The 21,030-nt window shown below is 51.9% G+C and overlaps 1 protein-coding gene across 3 annotated transcripts in view; it reads right to left on the reverse strand.

The window, feature by feature from the left end:
- Positions 1-21,030, reverse strand: part of MYLK (myosin light chain kinase) — a 173,618-nt gene that overhangs the window by 71,073 nt on the left and 81,515 nt on the right. For 2 of the 3 annotated variants that reach the window (XM_045507222.2, XM_045507221.2), the window contains exons 12-17: positions 16,500-16,637; positions 14,712-14,909; positions 13,754-14,003; positions 9,411-9,482; positions 7,487-8,970; positions 350-466 (exon numbers count right to left, since the gene is read on the reverse strand). In XM_045507222.2, the coding sequence (XP_045363178.2) occupies positions 350-466; positions 7,487-8,970; positions 9,411-9,482; positions 13,754-14,003; positions 14,712-14,909; positions 16,500-16,637 (2,259 nt within the window). Of the gene's footprint in view, positions 1-349; positions 467-3,115; positions 3,219-7,486; positions 8,971-9,410; positions 9,483-13,753; positions 14,004-14,711; positions 14,910-16,499; positions 16,638-21,030 lie in introns of those variants that run through there. The other variant, XM_045507223.2, reaches the window with a different exon arrangement.

Genomic DNA, 21,030 nt, shown 5'->3' on the forward strand with positions numbered 1-21,030 from the left:
ACACTTGTTTGCTGCGGCTTGTAAAATACTATGTAGTCATTTTCCTGTGGGTGTGTCTCTTCTCCTCCTGCCCTGTGTCCGGCTTCCCTGCCTGGCATGTTGGGGTCAGGACTGGGGAGGGGGGCCGACAAGATGAGCAGCCCTACTCCCAGCCGGGGGAGGGACCATCAAGTAGAGTTCCTGCTTTCCTTCCTGTCTCACTGTTTTGCAGAAGATGGCTTGACATTCACAAAGCAAATGCCTTAAGTAGGGGTGGCAGCCTTGGGTGCAGTTCTGTTCGGGAATGGTAGGAAGGGAGTGCTGAGAAGCAGGACTCTATGTGTGGCGGCGATGGGTGGGCACGACCTACCGTCCACGGTGACTTGGCAGGAGCACTCGGCCTGACCAGCGCTGTTCTTGGCTACACACTTGTATAAACCTCTGTCCTCAGGCAGTGCCTTCTCGATGGAAACGGAGCACAGTGAGCCTGAGGAAGAAGAGGAAGAGGAAGAGTTGTTTAGTAGACCAGGTCTGGGTTCAATCCGTGCCCTAACACCTGGAGCATCACAGGCAAGCATTACTCACATGGGCAGCCTTGGAAGCCTGGAAGTCAGAGGCCCTGTGGGAATCAACACCCGCTCCCCACCAAAGCCAGGGCACTTTTTTGCTGAAAACTCAGGTCCAAAATAACTGACCCCTAAATACACTACCTGCTGGTACCCAACCCCACTTCCAGCAAGTTCTTTTATGGGGATATAAGGGAAAGGTAAGAAGAAGAGAAAAAAATAGTCTCTGCCTTTGGAGAGCAACAGAAGGGGCAGATGCATACAGGCGCCCACACTGCGCATCACCAGGAGAGACAAGCAGCAGTCAGGCACAGTGCACAGACTACAGGAGGGACGGGGTAGGTGAGGATGCTCCGCCCAGCGCACAGCATTGATTCTGGGAATGCATCCTAGAAAAGGATGTTTTGAACAAAGAAGTGGGTGGGCGAGGGCAGGAGCCCCTGTTCAGCAGGGACACTGGCCTGTGGGAAGATCAGTTGGGAGGAGACGGTGATCAGCCTGAAACCCCGGAGCTGGCTTTCCAGAAATGGTATCTGAGCTGAGAATTATGGACAATGAGGGGCCCTGGGCTGGGAGAAGGGTGCTGGGGGGCTGTCTCCCTTAGTGCAGGGTGTTTTGGTCCCCTCAGAGAGGGGTGGGATGGACTTCTTTCCCATGAGTCCACCCCTGCCCAAGCATACCTCTTCTGGTCAGACTGGGCATGCACAGGATTCTGGTCCTCACCCATTCTAACTCTCTCATCCCAGGCTTTGCTACTTCCCTGGGTTGGGTGGTTCCCTTGGAGTGTGAGGATGGGCCAGCTGAGGACTGGGACTGCTGGGCCAGACAGGAGGGCAGCAGTCCCCTAGTTCCTGCCATCAGATACACATACCAGCCAGCAGCATGGCGTCCTGCCCAAAGCTGCCCTGTTGTCAGGGCAGCCGTCATCACACGAGGAAGAGGACAGAGCCAGAGCCGCACGCATCCTGCCGCCTGGAGCCACTGCTTTTGGCCACCTCCCTTACCACCACATTATGCAGCACAAGCCGTTGGCCCTGAGCGGGCTGAGCTGTGTGCATCCCAGGTGTACAGGTGGAGCTGCATGGCCAGGAGGGAGGCCAACAGGCCCTGCTCCCAGAGGGCCTTTGGTCTCAAAAGTACCAGCACCCCCATCAGACAGATGCATAGATGTGACTAACAAATCCAAGGATACTCAGAGAGAGGAGGGCGACGTCAGTTCTGCCAGAGAACCTCACTGAGGCTGGAAGAGAATGCAGAGACATAATAGTTCTCTTTACTTCTCGGCACCTGAGTAAAATCTTAGATAGGGAGACCTGGTCCTACTGACCCCCTGGGGCAGGACAGCTGATCTGCGCCCCTCACTCCTACACTCTCATTTCTACCACCCCTTCGGGAAGGGCCTCACTACGCTCTCCCACAGGGGAGGGCAGTGAGTCAGGACCTCTTCTCCCTGGGGTCAGGAGACAGAATTTGCAGGAACTGTCACAGAAAGGATTTAGGTTGGATTTTTAGGACGTGTGTCATGAGAGTGAGAACCATGAGGCACAGGAATCGGGGAATGAGGGTAACTATCTTCTAGAGAGAGAAATTTTCATTCATCTGGGAGGGCAGGGAATGGGAAGATGACCTCTGGCCCCCAGACTTGAGGCTCAGAAGAAACAGACCCCATCTCCCTCATTTCCCTCAGTCTGAGGCTATGGCTCTGACAGCAGATCCCCCACTCCCAATGAACATCCTGGTCGAATCCTTGATTGCCTTTCAGCTTTAGGCCCCCAGGTGCCTGCAGCCTTAAACCCAAATGCCACAAACTGCAAGGACAGTAGTGAGACCCCCCAGGAGAGGTGGAGCATGCAGACCACAGCCCTCGCCTCTGATGGGGGGAAAGCATCAGAGAAGGCAGCTTTTCCAAGCCGCTCAGGGCCTGGACCCCCGGCCACATGCGTGGGCAGGGGGAGGGCCCCGGCAGGCCCTGGGCTGGGCTAGCCCAGATTGAAGAATCTGGTATTTCCGGTGGGACAGCTTATTCCTGACCTCCAGAAGAAAAACTGTTTCCCAGAGTTTTTTTGAGAAGCCTCAGCCTGGTGGGGAATTTTGAGAGGGAGGCAAGGGGGATGGGAGCGGTCACCACAGAACCAGGGATCCGATGAATGGCTCAGCTAGCACCATCCCTGGGAGAGCCCTCACGGCCACTGAGTCTGAAGACTCCATCCTGCTCTTTTTCCGAGTGTGTGGGGAGAGGAGAGGCGGGGCCCAAACCCTAGACGCTCTACTCCGAGGCTGTCCTCAGTCAGCACTGTCTCCTGACCTAGTTCCCCTGGCATATCTGGACAGTGTGACTCAGCTCCAGGTCACCTCCTCAGGGACGGTGCCCTCCATGCCACCTGTAAGCAACCCCAGCCACAGATGGACCTCTTCTGTGCCCTAAATTCACCTTCATCAGAGCAAGTCTTCCAAGGCCATTCCTGGAACACACACCTCTCCCCCACACTAGCTCTCGGAGGGCAGCAACTGTGTCTATTGTGAATGTTTTTCCTGAGTCTGGAATGCAGTCATGGAAAAAAAAAATTTACCATTCTGAGAATGACCAAGGCGTATTTCTGTGGCAGGTGATCTGACAGGATCTATGCAAGAGAAAGTCATGAACACTTCATCAAACATAACCTACCATTGAAAAAGTTAATATAATTTCTAAAAGGAAAAAAAAATTCCTAGTCATAATTCAAGTGGATTATGCACACAACACAAAAGGGGCCAGAATACTGCCTCCCACACAGTAGGTGCTGTACAAATCCCTGTGTTTTGCAGGACGGACTTACACAGGTTTTGAAAAAGCCTTTGCAAGATCCCACACTGAAGGCAATTAAAAATGAATCATTGGTGGACAACAGCAACAAAAATGAATCCTCATTATTAGATTGGGAGAAATGTTTGCCAGGGAGAGAAGCCTGGCCCGGGCAACAGGAAATAAGGCATAAAGATGAAAGCACTTCTCAGGAGCAGCACAAAGCTCACTGGCCGGCCGCTGGCCTCCCACTCCTCGGCCAAGGCCTGAGCAGCTCTGCCGGAGGTCCAGGAGGGGCCTGGGGAGGCCACCCTGCAGGCCCGGAGGGCAGACCCAGCTGTTGTAAGTGAACACCATCCGCCTAGCAGCTCCAGGGATGCAGGAAGAGCAAGGACATCTCCACACATCCCTCCAAGAATTTACAGTCAGATCCATCTGACTGCCACCACACCTCTTCTGCTCTCCTCGGCCCTAAATGGAGTGGACATAATCGTGTCTAGGGGAGGCCTGCGGGCAAGCCCTAGCTAAGCTATAGGGTTCAGAGAAGTCCCCCTGAAACCTATGAACAGCATCCACTAGCAGCAAATGCACAGATACACACATTGATGGGGAGAGAGCACAAGAGTCAGTCATGGCCAAAGGCCCTGGTGACAATGGTCTGGGAAGGGCTCTTGGACGAATCCAATCTTGATCTTAGATAACAGACTGGGGTTCAGTGCAATGGAGCAAGAGGGGTTCAAGGAGGTGTGGGTGGAGAGGATGCTGAGTGGGGTGTGAAGGATGGGGAAACCCACTTAGCACCCCCTTCTCCCTACAAACCACCTCAAACACCAGCCTCCTTGTTCCCACTGATGCCATCACTGGGACCTAGGCACCCACACACGGACACTCAGTGGTCCTCTACTCCTTCCTCTTCTTTACCCCTATCCCCACTAAGCCAGGCAACAGGTTCTATTAATTCTACCCTTGCTTCTTGAACTGGTTATTTCCTGTCTGTGGCCATGGCTACCTTGTTAGTCCAGGCCTCACCACCTTTCTCTCCAACCTCTTCAGTAAGGTCCTTCCTTGTGTTTGGGCACAGAATCAATCAAAACCCCTAAACCCCAGCTGTGTCCATTGCTCCCCATTCCCAACTCTTACATGGCCCTACTGCCTTTAGAATTGAGTTCCTTAGCATGATGGAGGACGGAACAGGCCGTGCTTCCCTCTTCACCCAGACCACTCTGTGAGCGGGCTTGCCTCTGCTGCTGCCTGCTCCCCTGCCTGGAAAGCCCATGCCCTCCCTCTCCTCACTGGGAGCCCTGCTTGCCTTCAAGGGTCAGGTCAGGACACAGCTCTTTCACCACCAGCCTTTCCCTGCGGCCCCAGCACTCAGTTCCCTCTTCTGCTCCCAGCAGCTCATCGTCGGCACTTGACTGGAATAGTTTTATCACTGTGAGTGTGTGTTCTCTCACCAGATCTACTGAGAGCAGACCCACTTACACCTCTCAGAGGACCCTACTCCCTGCCATGGGGCCTGCTGACATGGTTACTGATAAGGCTTGACCACGGGCCTGCTCCTGGGGACCGTGTTTCACCCCACTCTTAAGGACTTGGAGAGTGAAGTTCTAGAGAAGGGGGTGGGATGGTGGACAGAGTGCCGTTGCTGTTTTGAGGCCAGGCCATCTCCCTGCTGTGGAAGGTGGACAGGCCCGTTTCGAGGTCTGCTTCCTCCACTGCAGTGAAAATACTTGAAACTCACAAGCCCAGAAGGCACCAGCAGGCTTCCAGCCTCTGGACAGCTGTTGACAGTGTTGGGGGTAAATAGCCATTAGCACTTTCCCTTGACAGACAATGCTCTTGGGGAGCTGATCAGGGAAGGACAAGTATGCCGACACACTAACAAGAACTAACGAAGAGGTGACAGAGCATAGTGGTCCAGGGTTGGGAACTCAACTGCCCGTGTTCCAATCCCAGCTCTGTTGCTAACTAGCTTGGGCAAGGTCCTTAGCTGCTCTGTTAGATGGGCAGTATAGTGGTTATGAAGATTATATGAGTGAAAAGCGTAAGATGCCTGGGCCAGTGTCTGGCACATGGTGTTCAATTAGTGCAAGCTATTACTTTTCAAAGGAGAACTACAAATATTCAGAATATTTTTTAAAGTTGGATTTGGGGCTCTCTCCATAATACCCTCCAACCCTCTCCAACCCCTCCACTCCTGTCTCTCTCTAACCTCTCCCTGCACTGGCCTTTTAATCATGTCTTCTTCCTCAACTTTGGCCCTAAACTGTCCCTCTGAGGTGATTCTGTGGTTGGCCTTACTGGGGTAGCTAGTGTCAAAGGGTCTCGGTGTCCAGCAGATACCACATAAGGCATGCTGGGTGTGAACAGCCAGTGTCTAAGGGCTCAGGTGTGTTTCTGAGACCAGGGCTGAGGTCTGCTTACACTGCTTTGTTGCATGGACTGTTTATAAGCAGCTGTTGGTGGCTCTGCAACTTCCATGCCACTTCCAGAACAGGGGCATGGCTGTGGGCATTGCCCTCAGTTGTCTCAATATCAGCCTCCCTGAGGGTGTTACAGCCATGGACCTCACACTGTGTGGGCCTGTGAGACTGTATGTGTCCCAAGGACAACGGCTGCCCACCCTGCATCCTTGCCCAGAGAGGTCACCACAGAGTAACCCAGGAAATGCTCCCGGTCAAGGTTTTAGGTCAGTTTTCCACAAAACTTTCCAACCGGGAAGGGCCCACAGGGGTGGCAGGGAAGGCTTGGACATCTCACCTGCCCCCCTCCATGGTGATGCCCCACTCCCTCCTGCTTGTGGACAGACTGAACTAGCAGAGGCAGGGGGATGGATGAGATGACCCCTGGAGGCCCCTACCCAGCTGAGGATTTTCACGTGAAAAAGCTATCGTGCCAACACATTAACAGAAAATACCCCATTTCTCTCTCTCCTGGCCAGTTTCCCCTTTACTCCTTCAGCAGATTCAAAACGCTCAGCTGTGACAGATTTGCTGCCTGAGCTGCAGAGTGAAGATAGAAACTTCTTCCTGAGCTGAGAGGGATAATGCTATCGTCTTCGAATGCATCATTTGGGTTTTTAAGAGGAAGGAAGAATGCCAGAGGAGGGGTGAGGGAAGGGTGGAGAGGGGTGCCCTCAGGGGACAGGAGGGAGGGCAGCTGGCCGGGGGAGTGCTTCTGACGTCTCAGCTGATCTGGATTTGACAGAACCTGTCCACTCGGGCCGCCCTCTACCCTTCAAGGGTAAAATGCCACCTCCTGGGAGCTCTGTACTCTGCCCTGTGCAGAGCCTCCAGCATTAGCCTGGAGCTCAGGCGGGACTCTATTCCAGTGCCGGCCACCAGAGTGGGGTGTGGGACGCCTGCTGGCCTTGAAGCTCCCATCCAGACTTGGGATTTACAAAAACATTGCAAACCAAACTGAGGGTCAAGGGAAAACACCCCTCTCACTCCCACCTCTTCTCTAGGTATAAACTGACCCATCTGAGAACTCCAAGCCCTGAAAGGCCCCAGATGGCAGGATTTAGGGCCCCCCCCACCCTCCGCTTCTCCCCACAACCCAAGAATGTGAAATACCAGCAAACAAAAGTCTCATCCAAATTAGGAAGTGAGTGGCTCTGTCCGCCTGTGTGTGCCGCAGGGGCTGCTCAGGCTTTTGGATTTTCCCCTTCAAACCCACAGTGTTATCAAGGTTTAAGTTTCTGTTGACCCCCACATCATGCCCTGTCACTGCATACCCTGCCCTGAACCTAAAATGCTCCTTCAAAGGCAGTTCTCAGCCCCAATCCCCTGGTCAGCCCCAGCCCCAGTGCCCTCATTTTCAAGCCTGTGACCAGAGCCCTCTAGATGCCAGAGCTGGGGCATCAGCTCAGGCCCAGGGCTGCTCTGAGGAGCCACACCTGGGGGTTCCATGAGGGGTCTCTGCTGGACAGATGGCGAGACCCAGGCGTGCGCCTCAGGACCAGACTCCCATCCCTGACCCCCAGCAATGGAATGAGTGCCCAAGGTCCTGAGTGGGCACAGATTCCATGATTGAGGGGCATAGAGAGTGGCCATTCCCACCCAGGCTCTGGGCTACAAGCACCATCAACAAGTCAGGGCTCCAGGAGCTGACAGTGGCTGGGACAGAGCCCCCTTCCTCCCAGCCCCAACCGTGTTACCTTCTTGGGAGAGGACGATGAACTTGGTGGTCTTCAAGGTCTTTCCATTCAGCGTCCAGGTGATGGTGGCTGGGGGGTCAGAGGACACCTGGCACTGGAGCAGCAGCTTCTCACCCTCCACCACATGGACATCTTGTAGCTTCTCCTTGAAGGTTGGGACTGTCCCTTGGCTCTCTGGTCTTTTTTCATTTTCTGTGGCCCCAGCATGGCCCCTCTTGCAGTTCACATCATTCTTAACTTCCTTTTTGAGTTCCTCTTTCCCAGCTGGTTTTGGAGTCTCAGGTGGCTTGGCAATGCCCATGGGTTTGGGGGTCTCGGCTGGCTTGGCACTGCCCATGGGTTTGGGGGTCTCAGCTGGCTTGGTGTTACCCAAGGGCTTGGGGGTCTCAGCTGGCTTGGCACTGCCCATGGGTTTGGGGGTCTCAGCTGGCTTGGTGTTACCCAAGGGCTTGGGGGTCTCAGCTGGCTTGGCACTGCCCATGGGTTTGGGGGTCTCAGCTGGCTTGGTGTTACCCAAGGGCTTGGGGGTCTCAGCTGGCTTGGCACTGCCCATGGGTTTGGGGGTCTCAGCCGGCTTGGTGTTACCCAAGGGTTTGGGGGTCTCGGCCAGCTTGGTGTTACCCAAGGGTTTGGGGGTCTCAGCCAGCTTGGTGTTACCCAAGGGTTTGGGGGTCTCGGCCGGCTTGGTGTTACCCACGGGTTTGGGGGCCTCTGCTGGCTTGGCGTTGCCCAGGGGTTTGGGGGTCTCAGCTGGCTTGGTGTTGCCCATGGGCTTGGGGGTCTCAGTTGGCTTGGTGCTACCCAAGAGTTTGGGGGCCTCTGCTGGCTTCGTGCTACCCAAGGGTTTGGGGGTCTCGGCTGGCTTGGTGTTGCCCACGGGTTTCAGGAACCCTAAAGGCTGGGCATTGCCCACAGGCTTGGGACTTTCTGCTGCCTTGGCATTCAAGGCCTCAGCATTGTTGCTGCCATTCTCTGCTGGTAATTTTTTCTTACTGCCTAACACCGAGCGAAAATCTGGAGTGGCAGGTTTTGGAGGTGGTACCTTCTCAGGCAACGGGGTCTTAGGAGTCCCCTTCTTGGCCAGGACGGAGCGGAAGTCAACCTGCTGGGGGCTGTGCACCTTCCTCTCTTCCTCTGACACCGTCTTGGGCTTCACTTGCCGCTGCAGGTTGGCGCGGAAATCCATTTGCTCGGCTGGGATCTCCTTCAGGTCCTCTTCAGACAAAGTCTTGGTACTCACCTTCTTGCCCAGGAGGTCACGGAAGTCCAGCTGCTCCACCTCCTGCTGGCGGATGGCCTCCTCAGTGTGCTGCCGTGTCTCCACACGCCTCTTGAGCACCCCGCGCACGTCTTCGCTGTCCTCCTCCTCTGGCCACCCCTGCCCTCTTGCTGGCCAGCCGGGCCTCAGGCTGCCATAGTGGTCACCACCATCAGCACCAACTCCTCGGCTGCAGAGGCCCTCACAGCTGGCAGGCTCCCTCCCCCTGCAACCAGTGAAGGGAAAAAGGAAAGTAGCAAGAGGAAAAGGGGCCGGGTAAGAAAGAGACGTCAGGGGAGAGCAAATCCCCGAGGGAGGGAGGGCGGAGGGGAGGGGAAGAGGAGGGGGGAGCTGGCCAGGCGGTGTTTATAGAAGGGAACATTGGTGAGAGGCGCTTGCTTGCTTAGTTGGTTTGTTACATCGGTAATGACTTCAGTAGCCTTATAAGGGTGTGTGCAAAAAAAAAAAGAAAGAAAAAAATTCACCCCCTCTCCCTCCCCTACTCTCCCTCCCTCATTCCCCTTCCAATCTCTCTCTCTTGGCTCAGCAGCCTTGGCCAGAGGATACAAACAATCTGGGGCTGCTGGGATGGGCCTGCTGGGACCAGGAGGAAGGTGGGTGGGTGGTGGCATGGAGCCTGGCCCAGCAACCCCAGGGGGCACTCACCGAATGGGGGCTCTGGCCGGGCTGCTCTGCAGCATCAGTGCCACCTGGCAACTGCATTCGCCAACCCGATTCCTGAAGAATGCAAGGGATCAATACAGATCAAGAGGCTCTCTGGGCCGGGGGCCTCTCAGCCTAGGGCTGTGGGCAGGCAGCCCGTGGCCACAGGCTGGTGGGCTGGCTCCAGGGGCCCTAACACGTCCACACCACACCTACATTTATGGCAGAGCCTGCCCCCACTGTGGTCACCCTTTATTTTTCCAGCTCTTGTTTAAAAAGGACAAAAAAATAATCTTTTGGACAACAGCTAAGGAAGGCCTTAGCAGTAGGAATGCTTTTCTGTGAGTATAGGACAAAAATAATACAACCAAACGGTCACTCACTCAAAGAAGAGTGAAGACAAACCCTGCTGGGGCTATGATGGAGCTGACTGGTCTAGACTGTGCAGCCCCAGGCAGCCTGCCCAGTGACCTTGAGTCTGACTCCACGCTCCCTTAATACAGAAGTGGGTCTTCCCTCTCCTCAGAAGGTCCCCCTAGCCACTAGGTCTCCTTCGCCTGCTCGTGAAATGAAAACACTTTCCAATCCCTACCCATCAGCCAATGCCTCCGATCAGAACTTTTTGTATTAAAAATCTAACAGGTGTCTCCTGACATGGGTGGCCCTTTCTCTGGGAGAAGAGCTCCAGCTTCTTCAGCCCACTGTGAAAACAATTCCATCTTCTCTGGTGTGCGACCAGCTGAGGGCCCCTATGCTCAGGAAAAGAAGCTGTATCATGCTCAGAACCCTGGTGGGCTTAGAGCGGACAAGCCCTCCAACCCCGCAAGGCTGCCATCTGCTGGCTTTTCTGGGCTCTGACCAGCCAAGAAGGTTCTGCTCAGTCTGGGGGAAGCAGTGGGGGCAGATCTGAGAGCCAAAGGAAATTCTGCCTGTTAATAACCATGTTTTTGGGAGCACCCCCAGCTTTCATGGCTCACATCCACTACCTTTCTTGTCCCCACAACAGCCTAGTGAGGTCCAGAGCACTGTTGTAAAGGGAAGGAAGGGAGACTCAGGAGTTTACGGGAGGCAGAGCGGGAATCTTGGGGTCGCCCGCTCATTCTCTGCACTTGGCCGTCTTACTGGCACTTCAGGGGCTGACATGTGCCCCAGACCCTCCCTCAGACATAACTCATTTCACTTAGTCTTATGGCAGCTCTGTGAGGTTGGGGGTCAGCATTGTATTCATAGGTAAGAAAAATGAGGCTTATAATGGTTAATTTGCTTGAACTCATAATGCTGGCCAGGCAGAAAGGGGCTGGGACCTGGGACCATATTAATCCAAGACCTATAACTTTCCCATCCTTCCCTACAGTGCTCATCAGTACAATCTATTCTAGGACACATGTGTGTTTGTGTGTGTCTACGTGTACATCAACCACACATATATGGGGTCTACCCAATGGAAGCCTGTGGGTCCATGTTTGGGAACACGTGCATGTGTATAAGCCATCCCCATGTGGACCAAGCTGATACTTGTGGGTACCCGCCTTGCTTTACCTGGCCTCCATCCCAGTGGAGGACCAGAACCAGCTCAGACACCAGCAGACCAAGGTGCGGCAAATGATTCTTGAAGGTCCCTGGTGTCATTATCCAGGCTCTAGGACCTGCTTGATGTAAGGAGAGGTTGATCTTTTGTGCTCTCCTACCCTCCTCTCATCTGCTGGGGTCCTCTCCTAGCCACCTTCCTCAATGCTCAGGCTCTCAGGGGTGCAGATTCAAGGCTCAGAAAGCCTCATGTCTGGGGAGTTTGAGGGCCCAGCAGGCCCCTTTGCTCCACAAACTGCAGTTAGGTGCCCCCTCAGTGCCAGGACCTGGGAAGGCTGGGAGGGCCTCAGAGGCCTGAGAACTCGTCACAGGAGGCTAATAGAGCTTCAGTCCACTTGCAGAATAACCAAGGGAGGTCACTCAGGAGTGAGGCCCAGCCCCCTGGCACTCTGCTCTTGCCACACTGCTGGCCAGTGTAAGCCACTCTGTTCCCGCTTTTCTTTCAAGCACAGGGTGTGGGGCCCAGGGTTGGTGTGGAGCAGGAAGACAGGATGTCCAAGGTCCGTGTTTTCTGGAGAGACACTGACCAGATGGACCTGCTTTACCCCAGCCAAGCCCCTCAGAGGCTCTCAGTGGTGGGGTGCCCTGACCCCTGCGCTGGAGTAAGCTCTATCTCCCCATGGGGGAAGCAGATGAGGGCTTCTATTGTTTTCTGTTGCCCGCCTTGAAGGAGGGTGCGGGTGGCCACCCTGAGCACCTGGGCAGTATGAGGGGCAGAAGGGAGGCAGGGAACTGGGGATATCATGGCTGGACCACTAAGTGGGTCATCCCTTGGCATGATCTGGGGGTCACTATTTCTGCAGCCACAAACTTAAACCTCTGCTGGACCTTTAGGGCAAATCATGTGTTCATTTGGAGCCTACAAAGTCAGAGACACCTGGAACCCACACCCCAGATAATCTAACCAGGTGAACAGCATCTTGGGCCATCTTTGGTGTCTGCACACATTCAAAGTCCAGCCTGTGGCTGAGAATGAGACCCCTACCCCCGTGCCCAGCCCAGGTGCTGCCACAGAGGACACGGGGCTATCACCCTATAAGTGGCACCTTTAACAAAGAACAGAAGCCTTTGTGTTCCCTGCCTCCCAAGCCCTGAATAAGATGCCCACTCTTTGGCTATAAAGCCTTGGACTCTGTCCCACTGTGAATTACCCACCCCTGGAATGGATTTTATATGCAAAATTAGTTTAAAGAGCTAATTTCCTGGCAAATATCAATTTTTCAAATATTTCAGCTGGAATCTGGAGCTGATTTTTTGACATTTCCCCTTTTAGTTCAGGAGACAAGAGCTCGGGAAGGGAAGGGGAGGTAGAAACCACCCACCTGTACAAACCCCCCACCTTCAGCAGGAACAGGTAGCACCTGTCCTACCCCAACCTCACCCCACTTCCTCCTTGAAAGGTGTTCTGTCCCTAGTCTAGGTCTGATTTCTGTCTAGGTCTGGATCTGAGAAAAGCTGGGGGGGAGAGGGGTCCCTGGCAGGCCTGGTGCACTCCCCAGGGCAACTTTCCACGGACTTGCTCCTTCTCACTGGGGACAAAGCCAAGGCCAGGGCAGCAGCCTCCCAAAGGAACAAAGAAGCTGGACTCTAGGGAGGGAAAAGGGGCAAGGGCTGCATGCAAGGGGACTCTAGTGTGATGTCCCAGGTTCCCCAAGTTCCCAGTGTACTTGGGAGAAACGAGGAACAGAGGAGCATCTGATTTAAAGACAGAGCTGAGGATTCCAGTCTGAGCTCTACTATTCACCTCTGGGTGGCTGTGAACAAGCCTGTGACCCTGAGGCCTCAGCTTCTCCCATTATTAATAGAGAAGGCAGCCAGATAACTTCTGAAGTCCCTTCCAGCTAGGACAGTCTAAGTTTTATGACTGTCCCCAGCTGGGCCCAGACAGTCTGCCTGCCGACCTCCCAGTGCAATCCTCCACTCTGGCCTGGCAGACTTCCCACAGCCTTGCTTTGCTCTTTCCTACCCTCCTGTACTCAGTCTATCCAGCAAGACTTTATACCCTTACCTCAAAATCCCAACAAAAAGCTCATCTCTTCTAGGAGATGTGATGTATTATCTTGAAGCACTGCTCCTTCCATAAAGACAAGATCTATTTTAACATATAATCAGTTTCCATCATTTGCACTGGCCTAGAGGAAGAAGAGTCTATCTTCTTTTGGAGGCAGATTTTGGAGGCAGATTAGCCTTTCTGATTATAACTGGTTCAGGCACAAGGCAAAGGCTCTTGGTGTGTTTTGAGCATACCACTGAAGGTGGTAGGGTGACCAGCTGGCCCACGACCATCTCATCAGCTGACCACAGACACGTCATTATCTCAGCTAAAGTTTTCTGAGCCTTGCCTGGCTAAGTAGAATTTCCTAGCAGATTCAACAATGCCTAAGAAATAATCAATGACTATTGTCTTAAAAGTAATTAAGTATTGGGATGGTTTGTTATGCAGCAAAAACTAACTGATACAAGAATAAGGCACATGCCCAGAAAGGACCCATGTGGATGAGGCACATGCTGGGTTTTGTCATTGCTGTAGGAAAACAATGCTCCATCACCACATATAGATACAGAGCCTATCTGTAGCTCAGAGCCTTGAACATGATGGACTCAGTACAGAGAAATGCCAGCAGCACCAAGCCTGCACTTTCTTTACCTTGAAGCCCAGCCCCACACTATTTCGTGGTTCCTCTGGCTCCCCAGTCCCAGGCAGGTACTTTGACAGAAGGTAGGGGGTTAAGGGAGGTTGGTAGGACACGCAGACTCACTTGAGCAGGATCTCATACTGGCCAGCGTGCCAGGGCTGCACGTTCTTCAGGACCAGGGTGAACACATCCTCATTCTGTAATACCTCAAAGTGGCCAGTGTCTTTGGAAAGGGCTTTGCCATCTCGGAGCCAGTGCACAGTGGGGAAGGGGTCCCCAGCTATGGCACAGGAGATGAGGACATTCTGGCCCTGGCAGGCTGTCACTGAGCGAGGCTTGCTGATGAACCAGGGCTGGGTGCCATCCTGAGGTTCTGTGAGTTGGCAAAGGGTTGAGTTAGAGAAGGAGGCCTTTCTGCAGAGAACATTCACTCAACTCTCCATGGCAATGAAGGCCGGAAGACAGTGTCTAATCCAAAGAATGGCTAGTCCAGAAATCACTTTTATTGGATATACAGAGAAAGCACATCCTTCTCATGGCAAATCTGCTGGATTATTTCTCAGAGGGTAAGATTAACATGCATTTGTATATCCAAAAGCAAGGGAGGTTGCCCAGAAGGTAGAGGGGTTCTGGGACAGGTGCCAATGATCTACATGATATATGTATGATTAAGAGCTGTCATTTGCTTCATCTGTGCTTAACTTTTCTCTTCTGTTAAATATAGGTTCTCTAATGGCAAGGACTTTCACAGGCCATGACTCACCTCCAAAGCTATCACTGCCAAATTGTTAGTGTATTAGGAGATTTCTCTCCTAGCACTCTACGCAGCTTGTCACCAGTAACCCAGAGAGAGCAGGGACTTCAGAAGGCAGGGAAGGGCGGCCTCCTACCCAGCCAGAGCCTGAGATGTAGGATGGGGAGCTGGCCACTGGGGCTGGGATGGGACCAAGGGAGTCGAGGTCTATGGGGGAAACAAAGAAGGCTCACATGGTTTCCTCGCCTCCAAATCACCTATGGAGAGGCCACGGCAGCATGTCCTCCCCACCCCTGCCCCCATGGCTGGTCAGCGGGTCTGCCTCACCTTGCACCATGAGCACAGCCTGGGTGCGGACCTCTCCTGCGCTGTTCCAGGCTTCACAGGTGTAAGTGCCTGTGTCCTCTGGGAACACCTCCTGGATACAAAGGCTGTGCAGAGTGCCTCTCTGTTCAAAGTGGAAGTCCTCTGACTCCTGGATTTCATTCCCATCGTGAAGCCAGATGACCTCAGGGGGCGGGTTCCCTGAACAGGGAGGAAGGGCAGGGGGGCAGGTCAGGGAGGCGGTTCCCTGCATCATGTGGCAAGTCTACTTAACGCTATGACATTGTACTAAATACCAAACTCTCCACGCTTCAGTTTTCCCATCCAGAAAATATTCTAACCCAGTCTACCTCACACGTTTGCTGGGAGGATTAAATAAATTAATACAGCCCCCTTAGCAGCCCACTAGAGAAGCAGATTAGAATAGCATCTGGTACAAAGGAAGTCCTCAGTGTGTGGTCATTACAATTACTAAATGACAGGTTTAGGGAAACTGCAAGAATCCAGAAGTGAAAAAATATAATTTCAGAGATAAGAAAACCCAAGAAGAATGGTTTTCAAAATTAGAATTCAACTGGTTTGATCAAACTGAGTGGTAGCTGGATCACTGGGTTCCCGGCAGACATGTTTCCTGCGCGGCCTCACCCAGTGTGTACACGTCCAGGCAATGGCATTGTGACTCTCAGAAACTCCCTTGTCAGTTTCCACCAGCAGGAAAGCTCAGTTAGCACTTTTGGTACTGTGCAACTGTTGTCCAAGGGTGAAGATGGGCGCCAGGCTTTCCAAACACAGCCCACAGGGGATAGCATTTTCAGTTTTTACTAGTCTACTTCCCTGGGTAGTTTCTTGCTATTGTGGGGGCATAAAACAACGGCCACCTGTGAGGGTTTTTCTCTGCAGTAAGACCTGAGCCATTACACTCTGCTTCCCTGGGAGTGACTGCTGAGGGAGGCTGCATGGTGTCAGGCTCTCTCAAGGAGAGAGATGACCACCACCTATCTCTGATGGGTTAGCCAGCACATGTCTGGGGCCAGGTACAGAGTGCCTCTGATTTCTATCAACTCGAGCAATGAATGTGTGCAGGGGAAGGGACCCAGCCCTCTGCTGCATCATCCCAGGACTGCCTCCAGCCTGCAGGAGCAGGGAGTTCATCCGAGGATCCCTAAAAGCTGAGCGCACAGGTTCTCTCCCAGCTCATCTTTATCACTTCTACAGCTCAAAAGGAACTGAAAAAACAGAGTGATCTCCAGGCTGTCAGCGGGATGGACCAGAGGCCAGCATGAGTGTGTGTCAGTAAGTCTGTGCCAGGAGACTTCTCCAGCTTTTCTTATTGGCCTCTAGCAAGGACTGTGACCTCTCACGTTGGGCTGCTCACCCCATGCTCTTGTCACCCCACCCCTGTTTTAGAAGGATGTCTGCTCCATTGCCTCACCTCAAAATTTGAACAGAGCAACTGAGACTATCTTCCGAGAGTCGGGAAGCTCTCAGAGCATCTGGTTTTGGACCAATGTTCACAATCTTCCAGCTACATTGGCTACATTGTGTTTTCAATTAATCCCTCACCTCTGCCACCTTCTTACCCTGGACCACTCAAACTTGAATCCAAAAAATCTGCCCAAAGAAAAGCAGAAAAAAGGGGCCAAGAGGCTCCACTTCTAGGCGCCACTGACTGGCAGTCCCAGACTGATTTTCAGGTGGATCAATGATCTGAGCAGGACGTTGGGGAGCAACCCACGTTGCAAGCATGCTCATTTTCACATATACTCCGAGGAGAGGGATGCAGAGACAGACCTGACACCTGGACTGTCATGGTGACCTGGCTTCCGTCCATGACTCTGAGATCAGAGAGGCCCTGCAGGAAGAGGGGTGCGACGGGCTTGCTGGGGGCTGCGGGCAGGAGGTACTCCCTCTTCTCATCACTCTTCTTTTCTGTGTGGCAAACAATGTAGGGGGAACACTCATTCACTCACCTGACAGACACAGGCTAAATGACCACTTGGCACATAAGCATGTTGAGGCTCAGGCTCCCAGCAGAAACTGAACCGCGACCAGACAATGAGTCTGGGAGGCCCTGGAGAGGACTAGGAACAAAGTGTGCCCATTCCCTGCTTGGCATGACAGTGCTCTTACCTCCCAGCAGTGAAAGGACGAGGCCCCTGTCGGGCCAGGCCAAATCTAGGCTCTGGTTCCTCAGGAGAACTTCCAGCGGGGAGCCAGTACTTGGCATCTTACGAGATTTTTTTTTCTTCAATGTTATTTACTTTTTTGAATAAGTGATACACTCATATGGCATAAAATTCAAAAGGTCCAAAGAGTATGTGTACCATCTCCTTTCTACCCCTGTCCTCTGGCCAACTGTCTCTCCCCAGAGGCAACCAATTTTCAGTTTCTTGTTCATCTTGCCAGCGGTGGTCTACGTGTATAACAAATACAAACAGGCAAACTCTTTTATTTGTCTTCTCTTAAATAAAATGATAGCACACTATACACAATGATTGGCATCTTGCTTTTTCTTCTAACAATACAGTCATCCCTCTGTATCTCCAGGGTATTAATTGGTACCAAGACCCCCTGCAGATACCAAACTCTGCAGATGCTGAAGTCCCTTATATAAAATGGCATGATATTTGCATATAACATAAAACCCTCTTGTATACTTTAAATCATCTTAGATTACTTCTGATACCTAATACAATGTAAATGCTATGTAAATAGTTGCTGGGGTGTGGCAAATTCAAGTTTTGGTTTTTGGACCTTTCTGGAATTTTTTCCTCAAATTTTTTAAAACTAAGAAACAAATCCTTTTTAATACACAATTTTAAAGGTTACTTTCCACTTACAGTTATTACAAAATATTGGCTGTTTTGTACAGTACATCCTTGAGCCTATCTTATATCCAAGAGTTTGTATCCCTGACTTCTCCACTCCTATGTTGCCCCTCCTCCTCTCCCAACTGGTAACCACTAGTTTATTCTCTGTATCTGTGCATCTGCTTATTTTTTGTCATATTCATTAGTTTGTTGTATTTTTAAGATTCCACATGTAAGTGATCATACAGTATATGTCTTTCTCTATCTGGCTTATTTCACTTAGCATAATGCCCTCCAAGTCCATCCATGTTGCTGCAAATGGCAAAGTTTCATTTTTTATGGCTGAGTAGTATTCCTATATATATATATATATATATATATATATATACACACACACACACACACACACACATATACACACACACACACACACACACACACACACATATATATATATACACATACACACACACACCCCCCCACATCTTTTTTATCCGTTCATCTGTTGATGGACACTTAGGTTGCTTCCATACCTTGGCAATTATAAATAATGCTGCTATGAACACTGGGATGCATGCATCCTTTTGAATTAGTGTGTTTGTTTTTTTCAGATATATACCCAGGAGTGAAATTGCTGGATCATATGTTAGTTCTATTTGTGATATGCAGTTGGTTGAATCCGCAGGTGCAGAACCCGCGGATACAGAGGCTGACCATATATCTTGATGTCTCTCATAAAATGGAACTGAGGAATTTCCTTGTCATTTCCTATGCTTCCATGATGCTCCACTGCGATCTCCTGAGATTTTAAGCACCTTGAAAGCCAAAGACACTACATCATGAGAATGATTAAAACTAAAGACCGATCACCCTAAGTGCTGGTGCTGGCAAGGCTGTGGAGCACTGGAACTCTCTGACACTGTCAGGGGGAGTGTATACTAGCACAGATACTTCTGAAAACAGTTTGGCAGTTTCTTAAAAAGTTAAACATACATTTATGATCCATTCATTCTACTCCTGAGTATTTACACAAGAGAAATGAAAGCACATATCCATACAAAGACTTGTACACGAACATTCATAGCAGCTATTCCTCAGGGCCCCCAACTGAAAACAACCCAAATGCCCATCAACAAGTGAATGAGTAAGCAAATTATGATATAGTCATACAATGGATACTACTCAGCAATAAAAAGAAATGGACTAATGACAGACGTTACAACAGGGACAAATCTCACAAAAATTACATTGAATGAAAGGAGCCAGGCAGAGAGAGAGTACATACTGGATGAGTCCATTTCTATAAAATTCTAGAAAATGCAAAATAGAGTGACAGAAGGGTTGCTTGGGGCAGAGGTTGGAGGGATGGATTGTAAAGGGGCACAAGGAAGCATTTGAGGGTGATGGAGATGGTCATTTCCTAAAATTGTGGTGAAGGTTTCAAATTAAACACCATCAATATATGTGGTTTGTTGTACAGCAATACCGCCTCAATAAAACCTGGAGGGAAGATCTTTCTCTCTGAGAGAGGGAGGGAGCGTACCAGCTAGTCAGAGACAAGAACTAGAATGACTCTCTGGGCTCAGGGCTGCCCACTGACCCCCCCAATCCATTCTCTGGGGAGATGGGTTAGCAAATGAGTTTCCCACTGTTCCTGGAATCCTCCCCAAGCCGGCTCTGACCTGCCTCAGGTGAGCTGAAGGGAAGGAGCAGCCAAGAGGCTGAGCTGGTGTCCATTTCCCACACAGGACAGCCTTGTCCCAGCAGGACGAGCTCACAGCTGCCCTGTCTCAGATCTTGCCCTCTGTCCTGCAGGCCAGGTGGCTTTGACCTTCAATAACTCTTTTTCACCTTTCTGTTTTTTGTCTTTGGGGGAGGGGGGCAGGGATAGGGACAAAGAGGCTATGGTATCTCTAAGTTAGACTCTAAATCTGAGGGGAAAGGGACTGTGGTATTTGGGGCTCTTATTAGCTCAGGGCCACACATACAGATCTTCTCCAAGAAGCCTGCAGGGATACCTTTCCAGGGTGCTTCACATACCAGGGAAAGGCCTAAATCCAGACTGGCCACTGAATTTTTATCTGCTGGCAGAGAAAACAAAATATGGCCTACTACAGAGCACTTCCAGCATGGCCTCTGGATCGGAGAGGCTGTAAGACCCAGGGGGCAGCAAGACCTGGGAGGTGGGAGGACACTTTCCCCCAAGGTAGGTGCTGTATGAAGGGCACAGAGCTGGAGTGCAAGGGGAGACAGGGTCCATGACCAGAGGATGCGCTCTCCAGCCCATCCTGCTCCAGCCCCTGGGATCACTGCCTTCGACAGAGGGGCAGCTAGGCAGCCCTGGCCTTGGCAGAAGTCCCCAGGAGTGGGTTCAGGGACCCCAGTACTGGAAATGCAGAGATCGCCTTTCTCTGGGCTGCAGTGGCCAGGGAAGCAGGCTGCCTCGGGAGAGTTGAGGAATTTCCTGTCTTGCACAGACTTGAGGCTCAAGGACAAAATGTTTTCACTTGTCCAGAGCCCTCCCTGTCCCCGCCTCTCTGCAGTCTCAGCCAGAGTGCCCAGCTTCCCAGAGCTCCTTGCAGACAGGTTCTTATTCCTGGGCCCTGAGGGAGCATCAAAAACTCTAGGTCTCTTTCCTTCAAGCCAGTGGCAGCTCTTCCTTGGTCCCCACCCTCTCTCGGGTCTTCCTACTGCCCGGTTTGTCCTGGCCTGGGGCTTCGGTAAAGCCAGGTCACCCTACAGGTCTAAATGCATATCTGTGCCTCTCTCTCCTAGGAGGGCGGCCTGGCACTGCCTTCCACGTGGCAGCTCACTGGTTCTCTGAAAGTTGCGGAAATGTAGGATCTGAGGTCAGGTCCTCTTCTTGGGTAAGTCACTGCCTCTCTCTGAAGCCCAACTTCCTCATCTGTATTTAAAGTAATAACAGTATCATCACAGGACCCGGGGTTTTTAAAGAGATAATACGTGAAAATACTTTGTCCGACTATCTGTCATCAAAGGTCGCACTGGTGGGAGGCTGGCACAGGGGTGGACTCACACCTACCCACTTGGGCTTAGCTACTTGGTGGGCTCCTCAGCAGAAGAGAACAGAGACTGAGCCCTTGCCCCAGGATTACAGGATTTGTGACCTGAGGCAAATGCTGTTAGGAATGCAAATGTGTTGCTTAAAAAGATCATGGATATATATAAAGTAAATTGAGAACAAACATTCACTGCCCTCCCTCAGGAGAGAGATGAGTAAGGATGACTGAACTGGTGGGACCTGCCCGGGGCAGCACTTAGTTCCAACCTCCCCCAAGCCTCTGACCTGTTCTGTCCTCCCCAAGGCCCCACAGCAGGAACAAAGAGAAGAGGGAAGTGACTGGGAGAGAATGTGCAGAATGAATCTGTATTCAGACCTGCCACTGGGGGTCATGTGGGACTAGAGCTGCTGGGAATCGGGGGAGTGAGTGGCTGTGTCGTCCCCAGCGTTCAACCACCCCAGAGTATTCACAGGGAGAGAAAACCAACCC

This window comes from Camelus bactrianus, chromosome 1 (assembly GCF_048773025.1).
Source record: "Camelus bactrianus isolate YW-2024 breed Bactrian camel chromosome 1, ASM4877302v1, whole genome shotgun sequence".
In the NCBI taxonomy this organism is placed as follows: domain Eukaryota; kingdom Metazoa; phylum Chordata; class Mammalia; order Artiodactyla; family Camelidae; genus Camelus; species Camelus bactrianus.